Source organism: Dendrobates tinctorius, unplaced genomic scaffold (genome assembly GCF_039654945.1).
Source record: "Dendrobates tinctorius isolate UK_male_01 unplaced genomic scaffold, ASM3965494v1 ptg000060l, whole genome shotgun sequence".
In the NCBI taxonomy this organism is placed as follows: domain Eukaryota; kingdom Metazoa; phylum Chordata; class Amphibia; order Anura; family Dendrobatidae; genus Dendrobates; species Dendrobates tinctorius.
Window position 1 is genome coordinate 2,724,289 of NW_027361728.1, and position 19,691 is coordinate 2,743,979.

At 41.1% G+C, this 19,691-nt stretch overlaps 1 protein-coding gene across 1 annotated transcript in view; it reads right to left on the reverse strand.

The window, feature by feature from the left end:
• Positions 1-19,691, reverse strand: part of LOC141092472 (probable cation-transporting ATPase 13A5) — a 318,264-nt gene that overhangs the window by 229,483 nt on the left and 69,090 nt on the right. The window contains exons 7-8 of the mRNA XM_073578636.1: positions 14,877-15,011; positions 14,060-14,132 (exon numbers count right to left, since the gene is read on the reverse strand). Coding sequence (XP_073434737.1) covers positions 14,060-14,132; positions 14,877-15,011 — 208 coding nt within the window. The remainder of the gene's footprint in view (positions 1-14,059; positions 14,133-14,876; positions 15,012-19,691) is intronic.

Genomic DNA, 19,691 nt, shown 5'->3' on the forward strand with positions numbered 1-19,691 from the left:
AGCTTAAGACTCCAATAAGTGTAAATATAGATGGTAATAAACTTATGAACAAATTTAAATAGACTCCAAGAAAATGTACAACCATACATGTTGAAATGTGAGTGGGAATCCCCACATCAGATTTAAAACAGCACAAGATAGCCCCTATAGTCAATAAAATTGAGTCTAAATCACCATGGCATTGGGCTAGTGTAAACCCCAGTCACCTCAGAATGAACGGTAGATTCATTAATGTCTTTATATAACCAGGGGGGACTAACATGTGTCTCAGAATATTCAGCTTTGTCTGACATTCCTACTTGAGTCTATCTCTCTTTTTATGTCCTATAAATAAACTTTTTGAATCAGGCATCTAAACTATAGTTGCCCAGGTCATGATTTCTCAATACATAGATTTGGTTGGTATACTGGGGAACCAATTGTAGTTCCTATACTTCTTTTTTTGACATTTTCTTGAAGTTTATTTACAGGTGCCTCTCACAAAATTAGAATATCATCAAAAAGTTAATTTATTTCAGTTCTTCAATACAAAAAGTGAAACTCATATTATATAGAGTCATTACAAACAGAGTGATCTATTTCAAGTGTTTATTTCTGTTAATTTTGATGATTATGGCTTAGAGCCAATAAAAACCTAAAAGTCATTATCTCAGTAAATTAGAATACTTTATAATACTAGCTTGAAAAAAATCATTTTAAAATCTGAAATGTTGGTCTTTTGAAATGTATGTTCAGTAAATGCACTCAATACTTGGTCAGGGCTCCTTTTGCATCAATTACTGCATCAATGCAGCATGGCATGGAGGCGATCATCCTGTGGCACTGCTGAGGTGTTATGGAAGCCCAGGTTGCTTTGATAGCAGCTTTCAGCTCGTCTGCATTGTTGGGCCTGGTGTCTCATCTTCCTCTTGACAATACCCCATAGATTCTCTATAGGGTTATGGTCTGGAGAGTTTGCTGGCCAATCAAGCACAGTGATACTATTGTTTTTAAACCAGGTATTGGTACTTTTGGCAGTGTGGACAGGTGCCAAGTCCTGCTGGAGAATTAAATTTCCATTTCCACAAAGCTTGTTGGCAGAGGGAAGCATGAAGTGCTATAAAATATCCTGGTAGATGGCTGCTCTGACTGTGGTCTTGATAAAACACAGTGGACCTACACCAGCAGGTGACCTGGCTCCCCAAAATATCACTGACTGTGGAAACTTCACACTAGACCTCAAGCAGCTTGGATTGTGGGCAACTCCACTCTATCTCCAGACTAGGACTTGGATTTCCAAGGTCTAGTGTAAGTTCCAAGCCATAATCGTCAAAATTAACAGAAATAAACACTTGAAATAGATCATTCTGTTTGTAATGACTTTATATAATACTAGCTGAAGAGCCCGGCGCTGCCCGGGCATAGTAACTAACTGTGGTTAGTTATAGCAAATTATAATTATCCGCCATCCCATAGTCCTGTGCCCATATACCCATCATACATATCCATGATCCTATAGGCCCGTGCCCATACACCCATCATACATATCCACATCCCATAGTCGAGTGCCCATATACCCATCACACATCCTGCATCCCATAGTCCCATGCCCATATACCCATCACACATCCTCCATCCCATAGTCCCATGCCCATATACCCATCATACATATTCGCCATCCCATAGCCGTGTGCCCATATACCAATCACATAGCCTTCATCTCATAGTCCCGTGCCCATATACCCATCATACATATCCTCCATCCCATAGTCCCGTGCCCATATTCCCATCATACAAATCCGCCATCCCATAGTCCCGTGCTCATATACCCGTCATACATATCCTCCATCCCATAGTCCAGTGCCCATATACCCATCACACATCCTCCATCCCATAGTCCCATGCCCATATACCCATCACACATCCTTCATCTCATAGTCCCATGCCCATATACCCATCATACATATCCTCCATCCCATAGTCCTGTGCCCATATACCCATCATACATATCCGCCATCCCATAGTCCCGTGCCCATATACCCATCACACATCCTTTATCCCATAGCTAACCATTATGACATCATAATGAGCGGTGGGGCTTGCAAGCTATGATGACATCAGCATCGCCATGGCAACCATTATGACATCATAATGAGGGGCGGGGCTTGATACACACACACTTTTTCCCCATTATGTAGATAGGGGCAAAATTGTTTGGTGAATTGGAACACACGGGGTTAAAATTTCACCTCACAACATAGCCTAGGACACTCTCGGGGTCCAGACGTGTGACTGTGCCAAATTTTGTTGCTGTAGCTGCGACGGTGCGGATGCCAATCCCGGACATACACAGATACATACATACATACACACACTTGAGCTTTATATATTAGATATGAGTTTCACTTTTCATATTGAAGAACTGAAATAAATTAACTTTTTGATGATATTTAGTGATGAGTGAGTATACTCGTTACTCAAGATTTCCTGAACATGCTCAGGTGATCTCCGAAAATTTGGATGAGATTTTGTTTCTGTCGCCGTAGCAGCATGATTTGTGGCTGCTAGCCAGCCTGAATATGGGTCACCCTCCCAGAGCCGTGGGGTACTCGGTACCGGGCCGGTGTCAGGGGGAATGTGTCACAGCAGCGGTGACCCGGTCCGTGGCCTTGGGCGCCCAAGTCAATGGTGGTTGGTATTGTGGTTTATCTGAATAGTTTGTGACGCCACCTGTGGTGTTTGGCAAGTGAGATGTTAAGCCAACACTGCATGTAGATCCACTGGGACTGATGTTATGGTGCAGCAAAGATGGTGTAGCTCCCCACAGGTGGAGCTGTAGTCCCAGGGCAGTATGGATGTGATGTTGGAGGAGAGGCACGAGCAATGTAGAAATGGGTACTCAGATGTAGCAGTGCTGATTGTGTTGACGCAAGAATAAGCGGAGGACACCAAGGCCTGTAGTTCCAATGCTTTACTCACAGTTCGTAGTGCATACAGGTGCCTGCCTCCGTACAGTGTCCGCCAGGGCAGAGACTCAGTCAACCTCCAGGCAAGATAGAATGCTCCCTTCCAACACTCCGCCAACATGTGCCTTCCTGAACGACTCCACCAATGTGCCTTTAAGTGTGAAGCACTCCAGTACTTAGTTACCCTGGAATGTCTCCTGACAGATGTTCCCAAGAACTTTACTTGTACGGCAGACAGCTGTAGCCTGCTTCGGGGATGCCTCACTCCCGGCTCTCTATCCGTATTGCTATTGTGCCCTCAAATCTTAGATGGGAGTAGTGCATTTACAGCCGACTACTCCACCGGTGTCTGCTGCAGAACCATAAGTGTTCATACAACCTCGGGGACCGGGCCCCAGCCTTGCGCTGAGAACCTATAGGCAGGGTTCCTCTTCCATCCCACGTCCTCTCTGTTCTCTCTACTCCTTTTTTCCATGCTTGTCTTTCTCTCTCTTATGGAAGTGCAGGTTTCAGTTCTACGTCTTTCTCCTTCTCTTTCCTTTCCCGTGCCAGCTGGCTCAAATCACTGAGGCAGCTGCAGCACTCCTTCCTTCATCCCTTCTTCCAGGGATCTCTTTCCACTCTCCTCCGGTCAGACTGAACCGTCCTCAGATTCTCCTGACTGACTGTCCTGCTGACTGACCTCCTCCGATTGAACTCAACTCCTACACTTTCCCACTCTTTTATATATCTAACTCCACCCACCTCCCAGCACGTCCAGTGTTCCAAGCAGGGAACCACCAAAGGTGCTTTGCTACCCTGTGAGCCTGGAGCCGCTATGTGGTTGTGCTGAACTACCCTGTTGTGTGGGACGCAGGTGTTGGAATGTGGAAAGGAGCTCCCACCTTACCTTGACGGTGGGGCACTACACCTTAGGAGAAGGTGCAGTACCTCTGTGGCGAATGAGCCTCAGGGGCGCCACAAATACATGTGGGGATTGCCTGTTTGTTAGGAAATCCCCACATGTACTGAGGTTGGCTAGCAGCCACAAATCATGCAGCTACGGCAGCAGAAAGGAAATCTCCGCGCACATCCAAATACTCGGAGATCACCCGAGCATGCCCAGGAAATCCCGAGTGAAATCCCGAGTAACGGGCACACTCGCTCATTACTAATGATATTCTAATTTTGTGAGATGCACCTGTTTGTTTGTTCATATGTTTATTACAATCTATATTTACACACATTGGAGTCTTAAGCTCTTGTGATATCCTGCAACTAGCCAGGGGAATATATATATATACTGCTCAAAAAAATAAAGGGAACACTATTCCATTTGCAACAGGCTGTTTGAGTTCCCTTTATTTCTTTGAGCAGTATATATATATTTATTACTTTTCTCTGTGATATTTTGTATGTGTTTTTAATTGTCTGTTTTTGGTGTAATAAAGTTGTTCATATTTTTGCTACCATATACTCCAGGAGTGTGCATCATACTGCATTGCTTTTCTCTCCTTTTGATTCACTTAATTGTTTTATGCAGGATGCAGCACCCTATCTCTAATCTATTATCTTTTTAGTAGTGCACCCACCATTCTTGATATATTCCATTGTGTGCACATGCGTTAAAAGAAGAGTTAAGGGAAATCAGTGGACTATTTTTGGCTTTGAAAAGTTATGGCTAATAGCTTAAATGAAAGTTTGGTGTACTACTGCAGTTCTAAAGAACATAAAAATTATGAATATGAGTCTCTGGAACTTTTTGGTACACTGTCCTCTTTTGGCATGGAGGATTAGATTAGCTTATTAAAAACTCTAAAGACAAATGATTACACTAAATAAAGGCATTAGACTGTGGAAGTCTGTTTTGGCACAACTGTTTAAAGTTGCCAATTTTGAGACAAGTAGACAGCATACACACAACACCCTCTCTGAGGAAGCTGACGTAGCGAAATGCGCCTAAGGCCATGTGCACACATTGAGTATTTGGTGAGTATTTTACCCCAGTGTTTGTAAGCCAAAACCAGGAGTGGAACGGTCAGAGGAAAAGCATAATAGAAACATTTGCACCACTTCTGCATTTTTCACCCACTCCTGGTTTTGGCTTACAAATACTGGGGTAAAAAACTCACCAAATACTGGATGTGTGCATGTGGCCTGAGAGTGATAGTGGTAAACATGTGATCTCAATCCTCATACCTACCTTGAGTCTTTGGCAGGTTGTTTCTTTACCATGCTTATGATATATATATATATATATATATATATAGATATATATAGATATATATATGTATATATGGCATAGTACTAGCATATACTAGATTTTGCCGGATCACTCTTTCATGAGCAGGAGATTCTTGATTACTTATACACTTGCTCTGTGTCCTCATAGAAATTATTGTGACTAATTTGTCACACTAGGTAATTCATGAATGTTTTAGCTCTGAAGTTGTAATTCATACATTTACTTAAATTATATACCTCTGTAAATCAATTATCACTTTACTTGAATTTACTGTATCTACTTGCAGAGAATCAAGCTTCTATTATACCTACCTCCTCTACTGCATTTTTTGCACATAACCACAAGATGGAACCATAACACCTGTATTAAACGTAATCATGTTTAGCGAGGGATGGTGGTAAATATGTGATCTCAATCCCTATATATGCCTTGAGTCTTTAGCTGGATGTTTTTTTACCATGCTTATGATATATACAGTGGGGCAAAAAAGTATTTAGTCAGTCAGCAATAGTGCAAGTTCCACCACTTAAAAAGATGAGAGGCGTCTGTAATTTACATCATAGGTAGACCTCAACTATGGGAGACAAACTGAGAAAAAAAAATCCAGAAAATCACATTGTCTGTTTTTTTTTCATTTTATTTGCATATTATGGTGGAAAATAAGTATTTGGTCAGAAACAAGCAATCAAGATTTCTGGCTCTCACAGACCTGTAACTTCTTCTTTAAGAGTCTCCTCTTTCCTCCACTCATTACCTGTAGTAATGGCACCTGTTTAAACTTGTTATCAGTATAAAAAGACACCTGTGCACACCCTCAAACAGTCTGACTCCAAACTCCACTATGGTGAAGACCAAAGAGCTGTCAAAGGACACCAGAAACAAAATTGTAGCCCTGCACCAGGCTGGGAAGACTGAATCTGCAATAGCCAACCAGCTTGGAGTGAAGAAATCAACTGTGGGAGCAATAATTAGAAAATGGAAGACATACAAGACCACGGATAATCTCCCTCGATCTGGTGCTCCACGCAAAATCCCACCCCGTGGGGTCAGAATGATCACAAGAACGGTAAGCAAAAATCCCAGAACCACGCGGGGGGGGACCTAGTGAATGAACTGCAGAGAGCTGGGACCAATATAACAAGGCCTACCATAAGTAACACACTACGCCACCATGGACTCAGATCCTGCAGTGCCAGACGTGTCCCACTGCTTAAGCCTGTACATGTCCGGGCCCGTCTGAAGTTTGCTAGAGAGCATTTGGATGATCCAGAGGAGTTTTGGGAGAATGTCCTATGGTCTGATGAAACCAAACTGGAACTGTTTGGTAGAAACACAACTTGTCGTGTTTGGAGGAAAAAGAATACTGAGTTGCATCCATCAAACACCATACCTACTGTAAAGCATGGTGGTGGAAACATCATGCTTTGGGGCTGTTTCTCTGCAAAGGGGCCAGGACGACTGATCCGGGTACATGAAAGAATGAATGGGGCCATGTATCGTGAGATTTTGAGTGCAAACCTCCTTCCATCAGCAAGGGCATTGAAGATGAAACGTGGCTGGGTCTTTCAACATGACAATGATCCAAAGCAGACCGCCAGGGCAATGAAGGAGTGGCTTCGTAAGAAGCATTTCAAGGTCCTGGAGTGGCCTAGCCAGTCTCCAGATCTCAACCCTATAGAAAACCTTTGGAGGGAGTTGAAAGTCCGTGTTGCCAAGCGAAAAGCCAAAAACATCACTGCTCTATAGGAGATCTGCATGGAGGAATAGGCCAACATACCAACAACAGTGTGTGGCAACCTTGTGAAGACTTACAGAAAACGTTTGACCTCTGTCATTGCCAACAAAGGATATATCACAAAGTATTGAGATGAAATTTTGTTTCTGACCAAATACTTATTTTCCACCATAATATGCAAATAAAATGAAAAAAAAAAACAGACAATGTGATTTTCTGGATTTTTTTTTCTCAGTTTGTCTCCCATAGTTGAGGTCTACCTATGATGTAAATTACAGACGCCTCTCATCTTTTTAAGTGGTGGAACTTGCACTATTGCTGACTGACTAAATACTTTTTTGCCCCACTGTATATATGGCATAGCACTAACATATATTAGATTTTAGATTAGATACCTATTGATATACCTCTATTAATCAATTATTACTTTACTTGAATATATCTACTTGCAGGGCAGCAAGCTTCTCTTATACCTACCTCCTCTACTGCATTTTTTGCACAGAACTACTAGATTAAACCATAATACCTATATAGCATGTTGATGTAATGTTTATGCAAATATTTTCAAAACTATGTATATTTAATACATTTATTTGTAAATGGATTGTATACCACTTTTTGTCTTTGCGAGGTTTTTCCCTTTCCCTATTTTTCTATTTTAATGTTTTAATAATTTGCATTATTTATTTTAATATTTATACTTTTGTACTTTTGTATATGGGTAGTTAAATTCATGGTGGTTTTCTACAGGAAAGATGTATATCTTTGTACTGTGTTAGCCAGTAGATAGGAAAATATTTTGATTTGCAAGTCCTCAGTGGTTCATACCTTTCAATGGCTAACTGAAAAGATGGTAACACATTGCAAGTTTTCAAAACTACTCAGGTCTCTTCATCAGGCATAGACTAATACAAAATCTGAAGAATCACATATTTATACACAACAGGGCACATAAATAATGCAATAGATGAGACAAGAGATGTGAAACAGAACTATTATTATGGGAGAGGGGTAAACAGTTATGGCCATAAATATTGGGACAGTTCATAGATAAGGAGTGTGAAAGTTTTATTGTCCTGTGATTGGAGTCTAGTTCTGTATTGTGATGCTCCCACAAGTTCTGAGGAGCAAATTCCTTAATTGATGTAAAAAGAGTCAAAGACACTGGGGGTGCGTGGCCGATTGCCTCTGGCTGTCAGCTGATCCTCACAGCTGATACCTGGCACTAAGTGCCAGGAGTGGTCACACACTGCTTCTGGCACTTTAACCCCTGAAATGCTGCGATCGAACATGATCACAGCATTCCGGGAGCAGGCAAAGGGCTGGCAGCCCCTCTGCCTATGGATAAGAGATCCTGCAGCATGACACGTGGCCCCGATCGCTGCCATGGTAACCCAATATCATCAAGATGACATCCAGGTTACCAGAGCTAAGAAACTTCCTGTCATGCACAGTGCTTGATCAGGAAGACTCTCAGGGTCAGTGCACCAAGTGCATCGCTGACATCTTCTATAGCAAGCAGATGCTGCTTCATCTGCATGCTATAGAAGTGATCAGCCTGCAAAAAATGATTTTCCCATACTGGGACAAAGTATAAAAGTCAGAAAAAAGTGAAAAAATATTAAAATAATTGTAAAAATATATATTTTTTAAAAATAATAATAATAAAAAATCAATATATATTCTATCACTAAATAAATATTTCAATGAAAAAAAAATCTAAACAGTAAAAGTACACATATTTCGTATCACCACGTCCATGACGATCCAACCTATAAAACTGTCCCACTAGTTAACCCCTTTAGTGAACACCATGAAAAAAGGCAAAAAAACAATGCTTTATCCTCATACCGCCAAACAAAAAGTGGACTAACACGCGATTAAAAAGACGGATATAAACAAACATGGTACCGCTGAAAACGTCATAATGTCCTGCAAAAAACAAGCCCCCAAACAGCTCTATCACCGGAAAAATCCAAAAGTTATAGCTCTCAGAATAAAGTGATGCAAAAATAATTATTTTTTATATAAAATAGTTTTTCTTGTATAAAAGCACCAAAACTTTAAAAAAGATATAAATGAGGTATCGCTGTAATCGTACTAACCCGAACAATAAAACTGCCTTATCAGTTTTACCACACACGAACAGTATAAATGCCCCACCCAAAAGAGATTCATAAATTGCTGGTTTTTGTTCATTCTGCCTCCCAAAAATCGGAATACAAAGCGATCAAAAAATGTCATGTGCCCAAAAATGGTACCAAAAAAAACGTCAACTCGTCTCACAAAAATCAAAACCTCACATGACTCTGTGGGCCAAAATATTGAAAAATTATGGCCCTCAAAATATGGTGATGCAAAAACTATTTTTTGCAATAAAAAGCGTCTTTTAGTGTGTGACAGCAGCCAAACAGAAAAACCCGCTATAAGGCCTCTTTCACATGTCTTGATATTTACGGTACCAGAGATGTCAATGTCTGTGTGTGTAATACTTGTGGCACACATGTGGCATGCGTGTGCCGCATCAGTACCACAAGGAAGGATGCCAGGGAAGAAGCGTTACACTAAGCGCTGCTCCCCGGTGCCGGGTGCTTAACACGGCTCTCATCATTCTCCCCTGCTCTGCCGGAATCGGCAGAAGCAGGGGAGAATGATGAGAGTTACATTTAAGTAATAAAGGAAACAGCAGGTGACAGCTCTTGGGACTATTACTCCCATCAGCCTACCCATGCAGGCTGGTAAGGAACCATGCATATTGACCCCCCAGCCTAAAAATAGCAGCCCGCAGCTGCCCAGAAAAGGCACTTCTATTAGATGCATCAATTCTGGCACTTTGCCTGGCTCTTCCCGCTTGCCCTGTAGTGGTGGCAAGTGGGGTTCATGTTTGTGAGGATGTCGTCACCTTTGTATTGACCGGTGACATCAAGCCCACCACCAGCTTACCAGCCTGAGAATACCAGCCCCCAGCTGTGAGTTTTGTCTGGCTGGTTATAGAAAATAAGGGGGAACCCACTCCATTTTTTTTAATTACCGTATTTATTTACAGCGCAGGAGTGGCAGATGATTACTCCCAACCGCCGCTCCTGCTCTCACTGTTATTATCAGCAGCAGGGGAGGGATGATGGGAGTAATAGTCTCATCAGCCACCGCCTGCTGTCTCTTTTATTACTTAAATGTAATTCTCATCATTCTCCCCTGCTTGCGCCGATCGCCGGCAGAGCAGGGGAGAATGATCAGAGAGCCTTGGTCAACACCTGGCGCTGGTGAAAAGTGCTTACTGTAATGTTTCTTCCCCAGCACCGATGCGTGTCACATGGATGATATCCATGTGTGTTATGCATATGCACATGTGCTGATGTTTTGTGGCCTGTGCTGACATTAACAAATGGACATGTCAAAGTGTTTTCCCACGGACACACGGTTCATGGAAACACACTGATATGTGCACAGACCCATTCACTTGAATAGGCAAATAGCACTCTGTTCCTCCCGAGTCTCTCTGCATGGCTAAGTAGCACTGTACAGCCACATATAGGGTATTGCCAGGTTCATTAGAAATTGTGGGACAAATTTTGCTGCCATTTTTACCCACTTCTTGTGTGAAAATGTAAAATCTTTGACTAAAACAAAATTTTAGTGGTAAAGGTGGTAAAAATGTAGTTATTTTGTCTTCACTGCCCAATGGTATAAAAATCCGTGTCACATCCATGGTGTCAATATGATCACTGCACCCCTAGATGAATTCGTTGAGAGGTGTAATTCATAAAATAGGGTCACTTATGGGGGGTTCTGCTGTTTTGGCACCTTATGGGCTTTCCCAGTGGGTCATGGCACCTGCAAACCAGAAAAGTAAAATCTGGTGTTCCTTCCCTTCTGAGCTCTGCCATGTGCCCATACTCAGGACAATTTACACAATAACTGTTGGTGTCCAATTTCTTCTGTTATCAATGGGAAAATGAAAAATTGGGTGCGAAAAGATCCTTTTTGTGGTAAAAACATGATTTTGTATTTTTACGGTTCTATTTTATAAACTTCTGTGAAGCACTTGGGGGTTCAAAGAGCTCACCACACATCTAGATAAGTTCCGTAGGGGGTCTAGCTTCCAAAATGGTGTCAATTCTGGGGGGTTTCCACTGTTTAAGCACATCAGGAGCTCTCCAAATGCGACATGGTGTCCGATCTCAATACCAGCCAATTTTGCATTGAAAAGTCAAACGGCGCTCCTTCCATTCCGAGCTCTGCCATGCACCTAAACAGTGGTTCACCTGCATATATGGGGTATCATCATACTCAGGAGAAATTGCCCAACAACTTTTGCGGTCCAATTTCTCCTGATACCCTTGGGAAAATGAAAAAAAAATGAATCTGAAGTATTTTTGTGTGAAAAAAAGTTAAATGTTCAGTTTTTTAAACATTCCAAAAATTCCTGTGAAGCACATGAAGGGTTAATAAACTTCTTTATTATTCTTCTGTGATTTTGAGCACCTTCAGGGGTGCAGTTTTTAGAATGGTGTCACTTTTGGGTATTTTCTATCATATAGACCCTTCAAAGTGACATGAAATGTGATGTGGTCCCTAAAAAAAATTATTTTGCAAAAATGAGAAATCTCTGTTTAAATTTTAACCCTTATAACCTCCTAACAAAAAAAAAATTTTGGTTCCAAAATTGTGCTGATGTAAAGTAGACATGTGGTAAATGTTATTTATTAAGTATTTTATGTGACATACCTCTGTGATTTAAGGGCATGAAAATTCAAAGTTGGAAAATTGTGAAATTTTAAAAATTTTCGCCAAATTTCCATTTTTTTGCACAACTAAATGTAAGTCATATCAAATAAATTTTACCACTATCATGAAGTACAATATGTCATGAGAAAACAATGTCAGAATCACCGGGATCCATGGAAGAGTTCCAGAGTTAATACCTCATAAAGAGACAGTGGTCAGAATTGTAGAAATTGGCCTGGTCATTAACATGCAAACCACCCTTGGGGGTAAAGGGGTTAAAAATATGCATAGTCAATTAGGTTTGGTGTAGACCACAGGACTAGGCAGGGGAATTCTGAATTGGGCCTCGTGCATGCACTTACAGTCATTCTCATGGATCTACCGGGAAGAAAATAATGGTGTTTTTTTAATTATGAAAAAAAAATCACAAAAATATGTTTGAGCTATTTATTATCAAATGTGCTCCTAGTTACCTCCAATTACCAACTGTTATTCATAAATACTTATTCTCATATAAGTTGGACAATATTTGTGTTAAAGTGCAAAAAAGTGGTTTAATAGAGTTGTGAGATGAACTATAATGTCACAAATACCTGTTTCAGGCTATTAGAGGCTTAGCAGTACAGAGATTCACAAGTCAATATGCTGCAAATCATATTGTTTAAAAAAATTCAGCAAATCCGATGAATTAGAGCTTTAGCTCCTTATTGACCAGATGTATTTTTGATTTTGCATTTTCATTTTTTGTGCCTGCCGAGCTGACGTTTTTAATGATACAACTTCTTTTGATAGCCCGTTATTGCACTTTAACGCAGTGTTGCAGCGACCAAAAAAAATGCAATTCTGGTGTTTTGACTTTTTTTCTCGTTACGTCATTTAACGATCAGATTAATTCTTTTTTTTATATTGATAAATTGGGCAATTCTGAAAGCGGCAATACCAAATATGTCTTTGTTTGTTTTTTATTGTTTTATTTTGAATGGGGCAAAAAGGGGGTGATTTGTACTGTTATATATTTTTTATTTTTTTAATATTTTTAAAAAAATTTTCTTTTTACTTTTTGCATGCTTCAATAGTCTCCATGGGAGACTAGAAACTGCACTTGTCTGCTAGCCTCTGCTACATACAGGTGCCGATCAGATTGCCTATATGTAGCAGAAATGTTCACTTGCAATGAGCGCCAACCAGCAGGCGGTGCTCAAAGCAATCTGGCTAGGACAACCATAGAGGTCTGCTTGAGACCTCTGGTGTTCATGCCCACCCATCAGTGACCAGCGGTCACGTGACGGGGTCACCGATGGGCGTGATTTCTGGAGCACTTGCCAGAAGCGAGAGTTAAATGCCGCTGTCAGAGATTCAAAACAGCTGACATGTGTCAGAAAAGACGTGGAGTCCACATCAAATGGAGTGAGTCCGACATTGGCATACTATTAAGCCCAGTGCCAGAAAGGGATCAAAAGATTTGATCTTTTCTGATCATAAATCATTTGTGAGATAGCTGCGCCAATTACTGGTCTCAGCAATCACATGCAATATGTGCCACCTTCACTAATTAAGCTAGTTATGTAAATGATGTATGACATGAGAACAACTGCAGGACTGGTGGCGATTAATGGAACAGCTGGTGATTTGAAATAGGAGTTGTGAATAAATGAACAAAAAACAGTCAAACAGAAAATAAAACCTGGCGCTCCCACCCAGGTGTATGCACTACTGTTGCAAAAAGCAGCAAGGGATCCGCTAAAACTATGCCAATAGTGATCACTGGTTTCCTTTTGTTTGAACCTTCTGTAGTTTGGTCACGTCACGAATGTAGGAGCAGTTCGCATAACTTTCAGTTTGTTACAGTGCTGCCGGGCCGGAGGGAGTTAAGATATTTGGAGCTATAGGAGTATTTATTAAGTTCCACCGACAGCTTTACAAGCTACACTGAAAGTTCTCTACAGAGAGTGTTGGATACATACCTATTTTGGACCATTTGTAAGGATTCCATCAACCCACAGTATGATTGTCAGAGAGTGTGCTGAGTATGGATTAATTCACTCACTTTTTGGACAATTTGAACTCCAGCTTACTGAGTGGAACATTTAATAACCAGTATATTCAACTTTTGTATTCAGAAATATTGAGGTGGATCCACAGCACACATTGCAATTTTTGTTTGTTGAGAAGTTGTGAATACTTTCATTGCGTAATCATTGCCTGTTATTAGGCAAATGTATGCATTACCTATATTGACGTGTATAAGATACTTATGTCATTCTGTATTTTGCACTAGAAGGTACTACTTTTACATAATTATACTTTTGCATATTTGTTTCTATGTACATTTATAAAACTATAAATTAAAAAGAGAGAACACTACTGACATACAACTACTACATAGCTACATGTTACTAATCAGTAAATATTCTCTGTAACTGTTACCTCCATTTTTATGAAGCACTGAAACCAAAATGCTGTTGTAGGATGCTGACATTCTGTGCAGTTTGACTGATTGCTAAAATGAAAAAAGAAGTGTAAATATTTTTTGTTAATGAAAATGGAATATAACACTGTTTTCCTTAACCCCTTAACCCCCGGAGCTTTTTTCGGTTTTGCATTTTCGTTTTTTGCTCCCTCCTTCCCAGAGCCATAACTTTTTTATTTTTCAATCAATATGGCCATGTGAGAGCTTATTTTTGCTGGACGAGTTGTACTTTTGAATGTCTCCATTGGTTTACCATGTCAAGTACTAGAAAATGGGAAAAAAATTCCAAGTCCGGTGAAATTGAAAAAAAGTGCAATCCCCCACTTGTTTTTTGCTTGGCTTTTTTGCTTAGTTCACTAAATGCTAAAACTGACCTGCCATTATGATTCTCCAGGTCATTATGAGTTCATAGACACCAAACATGTCTAGGTTCTTTTTATGTAATTTGTAAAAAAAATTCCAAACTTTTGCTTAAAAAAAATAATGCAACATTTTCTAAAACCCTTAGCGTCTCCATTTCTCATGATCTTAGGTTGGCTGAGGGCTTATTTTCTGTGTGCCGGGCAGACAGTGGCATTTAACTAGTTAATAGCTGCGGGTGGATCGAGATTCCACCTGCGGCTACTGTGGGCACACGTCAGCTGTTCAAAGCAGTTGACATGTCCCTGGAAATATGTGGGCTCACCACCGGAGCCCACATCAAAGGGAGGGGGTCCGACATTGGCGTAGATATATGCCCGGTGTCAGAAACAGGTTAAAAACAAGTACACATACCTTTCTTAAATTATACACCGTTGCAGAAATGGACAAGATGGTCATAAATAAAATAGCAAAGCTATATTCATAGTATGATGTAGCTAGCCATATACATAACGAATAGGCTTGGAAGACATAAAATGGATTGAAAACCTGTAAAGCAGAAGAAAATAATTATTTCACATATGCACAGCTTTAACACTTGTAATAGCAACATTTCCTCTTGAGTGCCAAGAAAAGCAATCTAGCTGTGAATTTGAACAAAACTAACGAAGATCTGATGTCGTCTGCACAACTGAAAAAACACAGAAAACTTGTGTACAGTGGTGTGTCAAATGATCTATAAATGTAATTAAATACATTTTATTTTATGTGAATATTACTCAAAGGTTGATGTCAGCTGTTTTAAGGCCATTGACATTAAGCCTAGGGGTTAGTAATGGAGTAGCATCTAAAGGATACCCCCATTACTAACCCCCGTATGTTATAAAAAGTATAAAACACACACATAGAGCAAAGCCCTTTAAATGAAATAAAACTCCCCACCCTCTTTTACCCAGTTATTCACCAAAAATAAAAGAGTAAACTTATACTCACCTACCGACTGATAATCCATTTGCCCCATGATGAGGTTCACCTCATCTGCATCTGGATGAATTGCTGGACGATAGCATGATTCGATCACTTAGCCCAACATCTAGGACACACTGAGCTGAGAGTGAGAACTTGGCTGCATGTGACTGGCAGTGACATCATTAAATTTACCACCGGTCACACGCAACCATGTTTTCATGCTCAGCTCAGTCTGGATGTTGGGCTAAGTGGTTGAATAAAAGGTTTTATTCTGGCTGTGTCTTTATTACAAAAATGACTATGTAGTTTGCAAAATGGGTGTCTTATATATGCTTCTCCATTACTATCCCCTGAACTTGATGTCAGTGGCTATAAAACAGCTGATATCAACCCCAAAACTATTCCGCCACTTGCCATTGCACCAGGGAAAGTGAGAAGAGACAAAGCTAGGCTCCAGAATTTGCTCTTCTAATCGATAAGCTATTTCTCGAGTAGCTGAGGGCTGGTGTTTTTTGTCTGGGAGGGGTTCAGTATCCATGGCCCCTTCCTAGGATATTAATATCAGCCCACAGCTGTCTGTTTAGCCTTTGCTGGTTATTGAATATAGTGGGGACTCCACATCATTAATTGGGGGTTCACCATTTTAATAACCTGTAAAGGCTAAACAGACAGGTGTGAGTGGATATAGCATGGGAAGCCCCATGTTTATTGCCTCCTTTCCCAGAATAATAACACCAGCCTCCTTCTTTCCCTCAGCTGAATAGTAAAAATAAGGGGGACCCAACACTATAAAAAATGATTTTTTATTCAATAATTACATGTACAGTAAAATACACAAGCATTGCACTATACCACACTGACATCTTTATTATATTGCAAAATATTAGAGTACTACTCTCATCACGGTCACCTGTTCTCGCTCCTATCACTGGTACCAGGTGTACACTGATGAGATTAGTAGTATTCTCATCCACCGATGTCAGAGTGTGGGTTTTCTTTTTTCCCACCGGACACAGCTGCTGGCTCACAAGCTGTCATCTGTGCTCTGTGACCGGCGAAAATGTGTAATGTTGCCACAGGTTAGAGATGCTATTTCCCATCCTGGAATATAGCTGAAATCTTGGAAAAAACGCTGTTTGAACTTTAGTACAAGACAACCAAATTAAACTGTATTAGCACCTTGTTATCTCACTGCTGGGGACAGTATACAATGTCCTTTATTTTTGGCACAATCCTCCTAATATACTTCAACCACTGTCACAGGGATATTGAGACATAGTGGGGCAAGAAGATAGTAGCGTCTGGTCGCGCAAAATCATAAACTGATGATTAGTGATGGACGAGCACTAAAATGCTCAGGTCGAGCATATTGGAATGCTCGGGTGCTCGAATGAGCAACGATCCCAATGTAAGTCTATGATAAACTCGAGCATTTTTACCACAGCCCCCACCCCGGTGGTCTTTAGAGGGACTAGAAAGAGCAAAAATCAATGGAAACAGTGCTCAAATGACATGGGAACATCATGGGGAAGACCAATGGAAGCATTTCTGACCCCCAGGTCACTGCTGTGAACAGTGTTGTCAGAGTCTTATGCCACTTTTACAGACTCACAATAAAACATACAAAAACAAAAACAAAATTGATATTCCTGGGAAATATATTAAGGAACAACCTTTCCGGGTAATGACTTGTATATAAGGCAAAATAAATAACCAAAAACAAAAATGCTGCTCCACACCTTGGACTATGTTCACACGTAGCATTTTTGATGCGTCTTTGAACTTTAGCATTGCTTTCAACCAAGACAAATGCATTCACTGGGAATTGTCATTTTAAAATTTTACAACCATATCTGGCCATGTTGTGTGTGACACATCATGAGACACATCCTGTTTCATTTATGAACGAGGGTCTCTGAAAGTTACAATGCCTATTTTTATAAGGCCATTAGGCAACCTTTGCTATACATCAATCAGCCGGCTATGCTTTGTTGTTCCCATTATTAAACAGTGGGTCTTGTATACTGTTATTGCCTATGCAGTGAGTGGCAGGGTTGACAAAAATTAGGATGCACCACAATGCCTTTTTGAAGAGCCGTAAAGGAGGGCCCCCTGAAAGCAATGTTCCCATTATTAGGAAGTTGGTACTCCCATACTGTTTGCTTATGCATTGAATGCAAGGCTTGCCCTGTACCAAATTTAGATGCACCCCAATACACCTTCGAAGAGCCGTACAGGATGGCCACCTGAAAGCAATGTTCCCATTATTACAAAGTTGGTACTCCCATATTGTTTGCCTATGTAGTGAAAGCAAGGAATGCCCCAAATTTGGATGCATCCCAATAATCCTTTGAAGAGACATACAGGAAGACCACCTGAAAGCAATGTTCCCATTATTGGGAAGCTGGTCCTCCCATACTGTTAGAAAAGAGCGGATCTCCTATACTTGAAATAACAAACATTTACCCCTGAGGGGTATACATGAAGATACTGTATAACCATTTTGTTTGGTACGGGCATCATAAACACCCTTTAAAAAATTATGTGGATGTTACATTACGGACCACAGTCACCCTGGTGATTTGGTGGTGTAGGATGAGGATGAGGAGAATGAGGAGGACAACAGCAAATAGCCAAATTCAGGAAGTGTATACCCATGTGTGGGTGTGAAGAGGTGCATGGGAATTCATCTCCAAAACAAGACTCTGGATTTGAAAAAGACGCTGGATTTGAGTTTATGTTACTCTGCTATCATTCGGTGGTGTTGAGAAGTATGGCCCTTGTTCATTTTTATAAGAGTCAGCCTGTAAGCATTTTCAGTTGTCAGGCGGATGCGCTTATCAGTTATAATTCCACCAGTGGCATTAAAAACCCACTCTGACAAATCAATAGCAGAAGGGCAGGCCAGGATCTCCAAGGCATAGAGAGCCAGTTCATGCCACGTGTCCAGCTTGGATACTCAATACTTATAAGGCACAGAGTAATCACGGAGGACGTTGGTACGGTCAGCAACGTGCTCCCTCAGCGCCTTCCAAAACTTTGCACTCTTTGTTAGAGTACCTCGCACCTCAGGTACTGAGAAAACTCTCTCAGAACTTTGACAGTGTTCCCCTGGCTCTGCTCGATTGGAGTTGTGTCTCTCTCTCTTGCCTGTACTCCTTGGTTGTCTAGATAACTGTGACCTCTGCCACCAGAATTTTCAGATGGGAATTTTTTAACAATTTCACAAGGGCCCTCTGGTACTGCCCCATTTTACTAGACCTCTCTGCCTCTGGTATAAGAGATAGAAAGTTATCCTCCTTGTATTGTGGGTCTAGAAGTTTTACCAACCAGTAATGACTGTCACCCAAAATTTTGAGAATGCGAGGGTCACGGGAAAGGCAGAGTAACATAAACTCGGCCATGTGTGCCAGACTGCTAACAGGCAAGACTTCCATGTCCTCACCACCTCATCCTCAATTTCCGCACCCTGGTCCTCCTCCTGAACTTCTTGCAATTGTGTCTCATCATCGTCCACCTCTTTTGACACTTTCCCACTGTCGCCTTCATGTGATTGTGGATGCTCAAATATTTGGGCATTCAGACATGCGATCTCCTCTTGCCCAGCTTCAAGTGGACCAAGCGAGAGGCCCGAATCTATAAATGGAAAAGTGAACAGCTCTTTGAAGTGTCCAAGTGTGGGATCAGTCTCTCCAGGCACTCGGCATGGTGGGAGGAAGGAGGATCAGGGTGAGGAATATGCAGCCCAGACTCACAGCTACTCAGACTTGACCGTGTGGAAGACAGGGTGGTGGTGGCGGCACAGTGACTGGAAGCATTATCTGCTATCCAACCAGCAACCTTTTGACACTGCTCTGGGTTCAATAGTGGTGTGCTGCGGTCCCCTAGTAATTGGGACAGGAAGGTCAGGCAAGAAGATGTGTGTGTTTGCTGTGACACAATTTCAGCTTGCCCACGGCCTCGGCCTCAGCATCAGCATCTGCACCATCATCATCACATCCACTTCCCCATCCCTTGCCACGCGCCTTGCCCATTTTAAATGGAGTACTATATTTTCCACGTTCACTATAAATGCCTGAATTTGGAGTGAACTTATATGTGATCCATGTGAGGGAAAACCCCAGTGTAAAATATCTGACCTGTAGGTAACTATTTTTTTTTCACCAAATTGGTGTCAATAATTTGCCCAAGAAACTGAAACAAAATTTAAATGGAGGCCTGAAACAATACAATTTTGACTGCAATGATATGCGATCCATG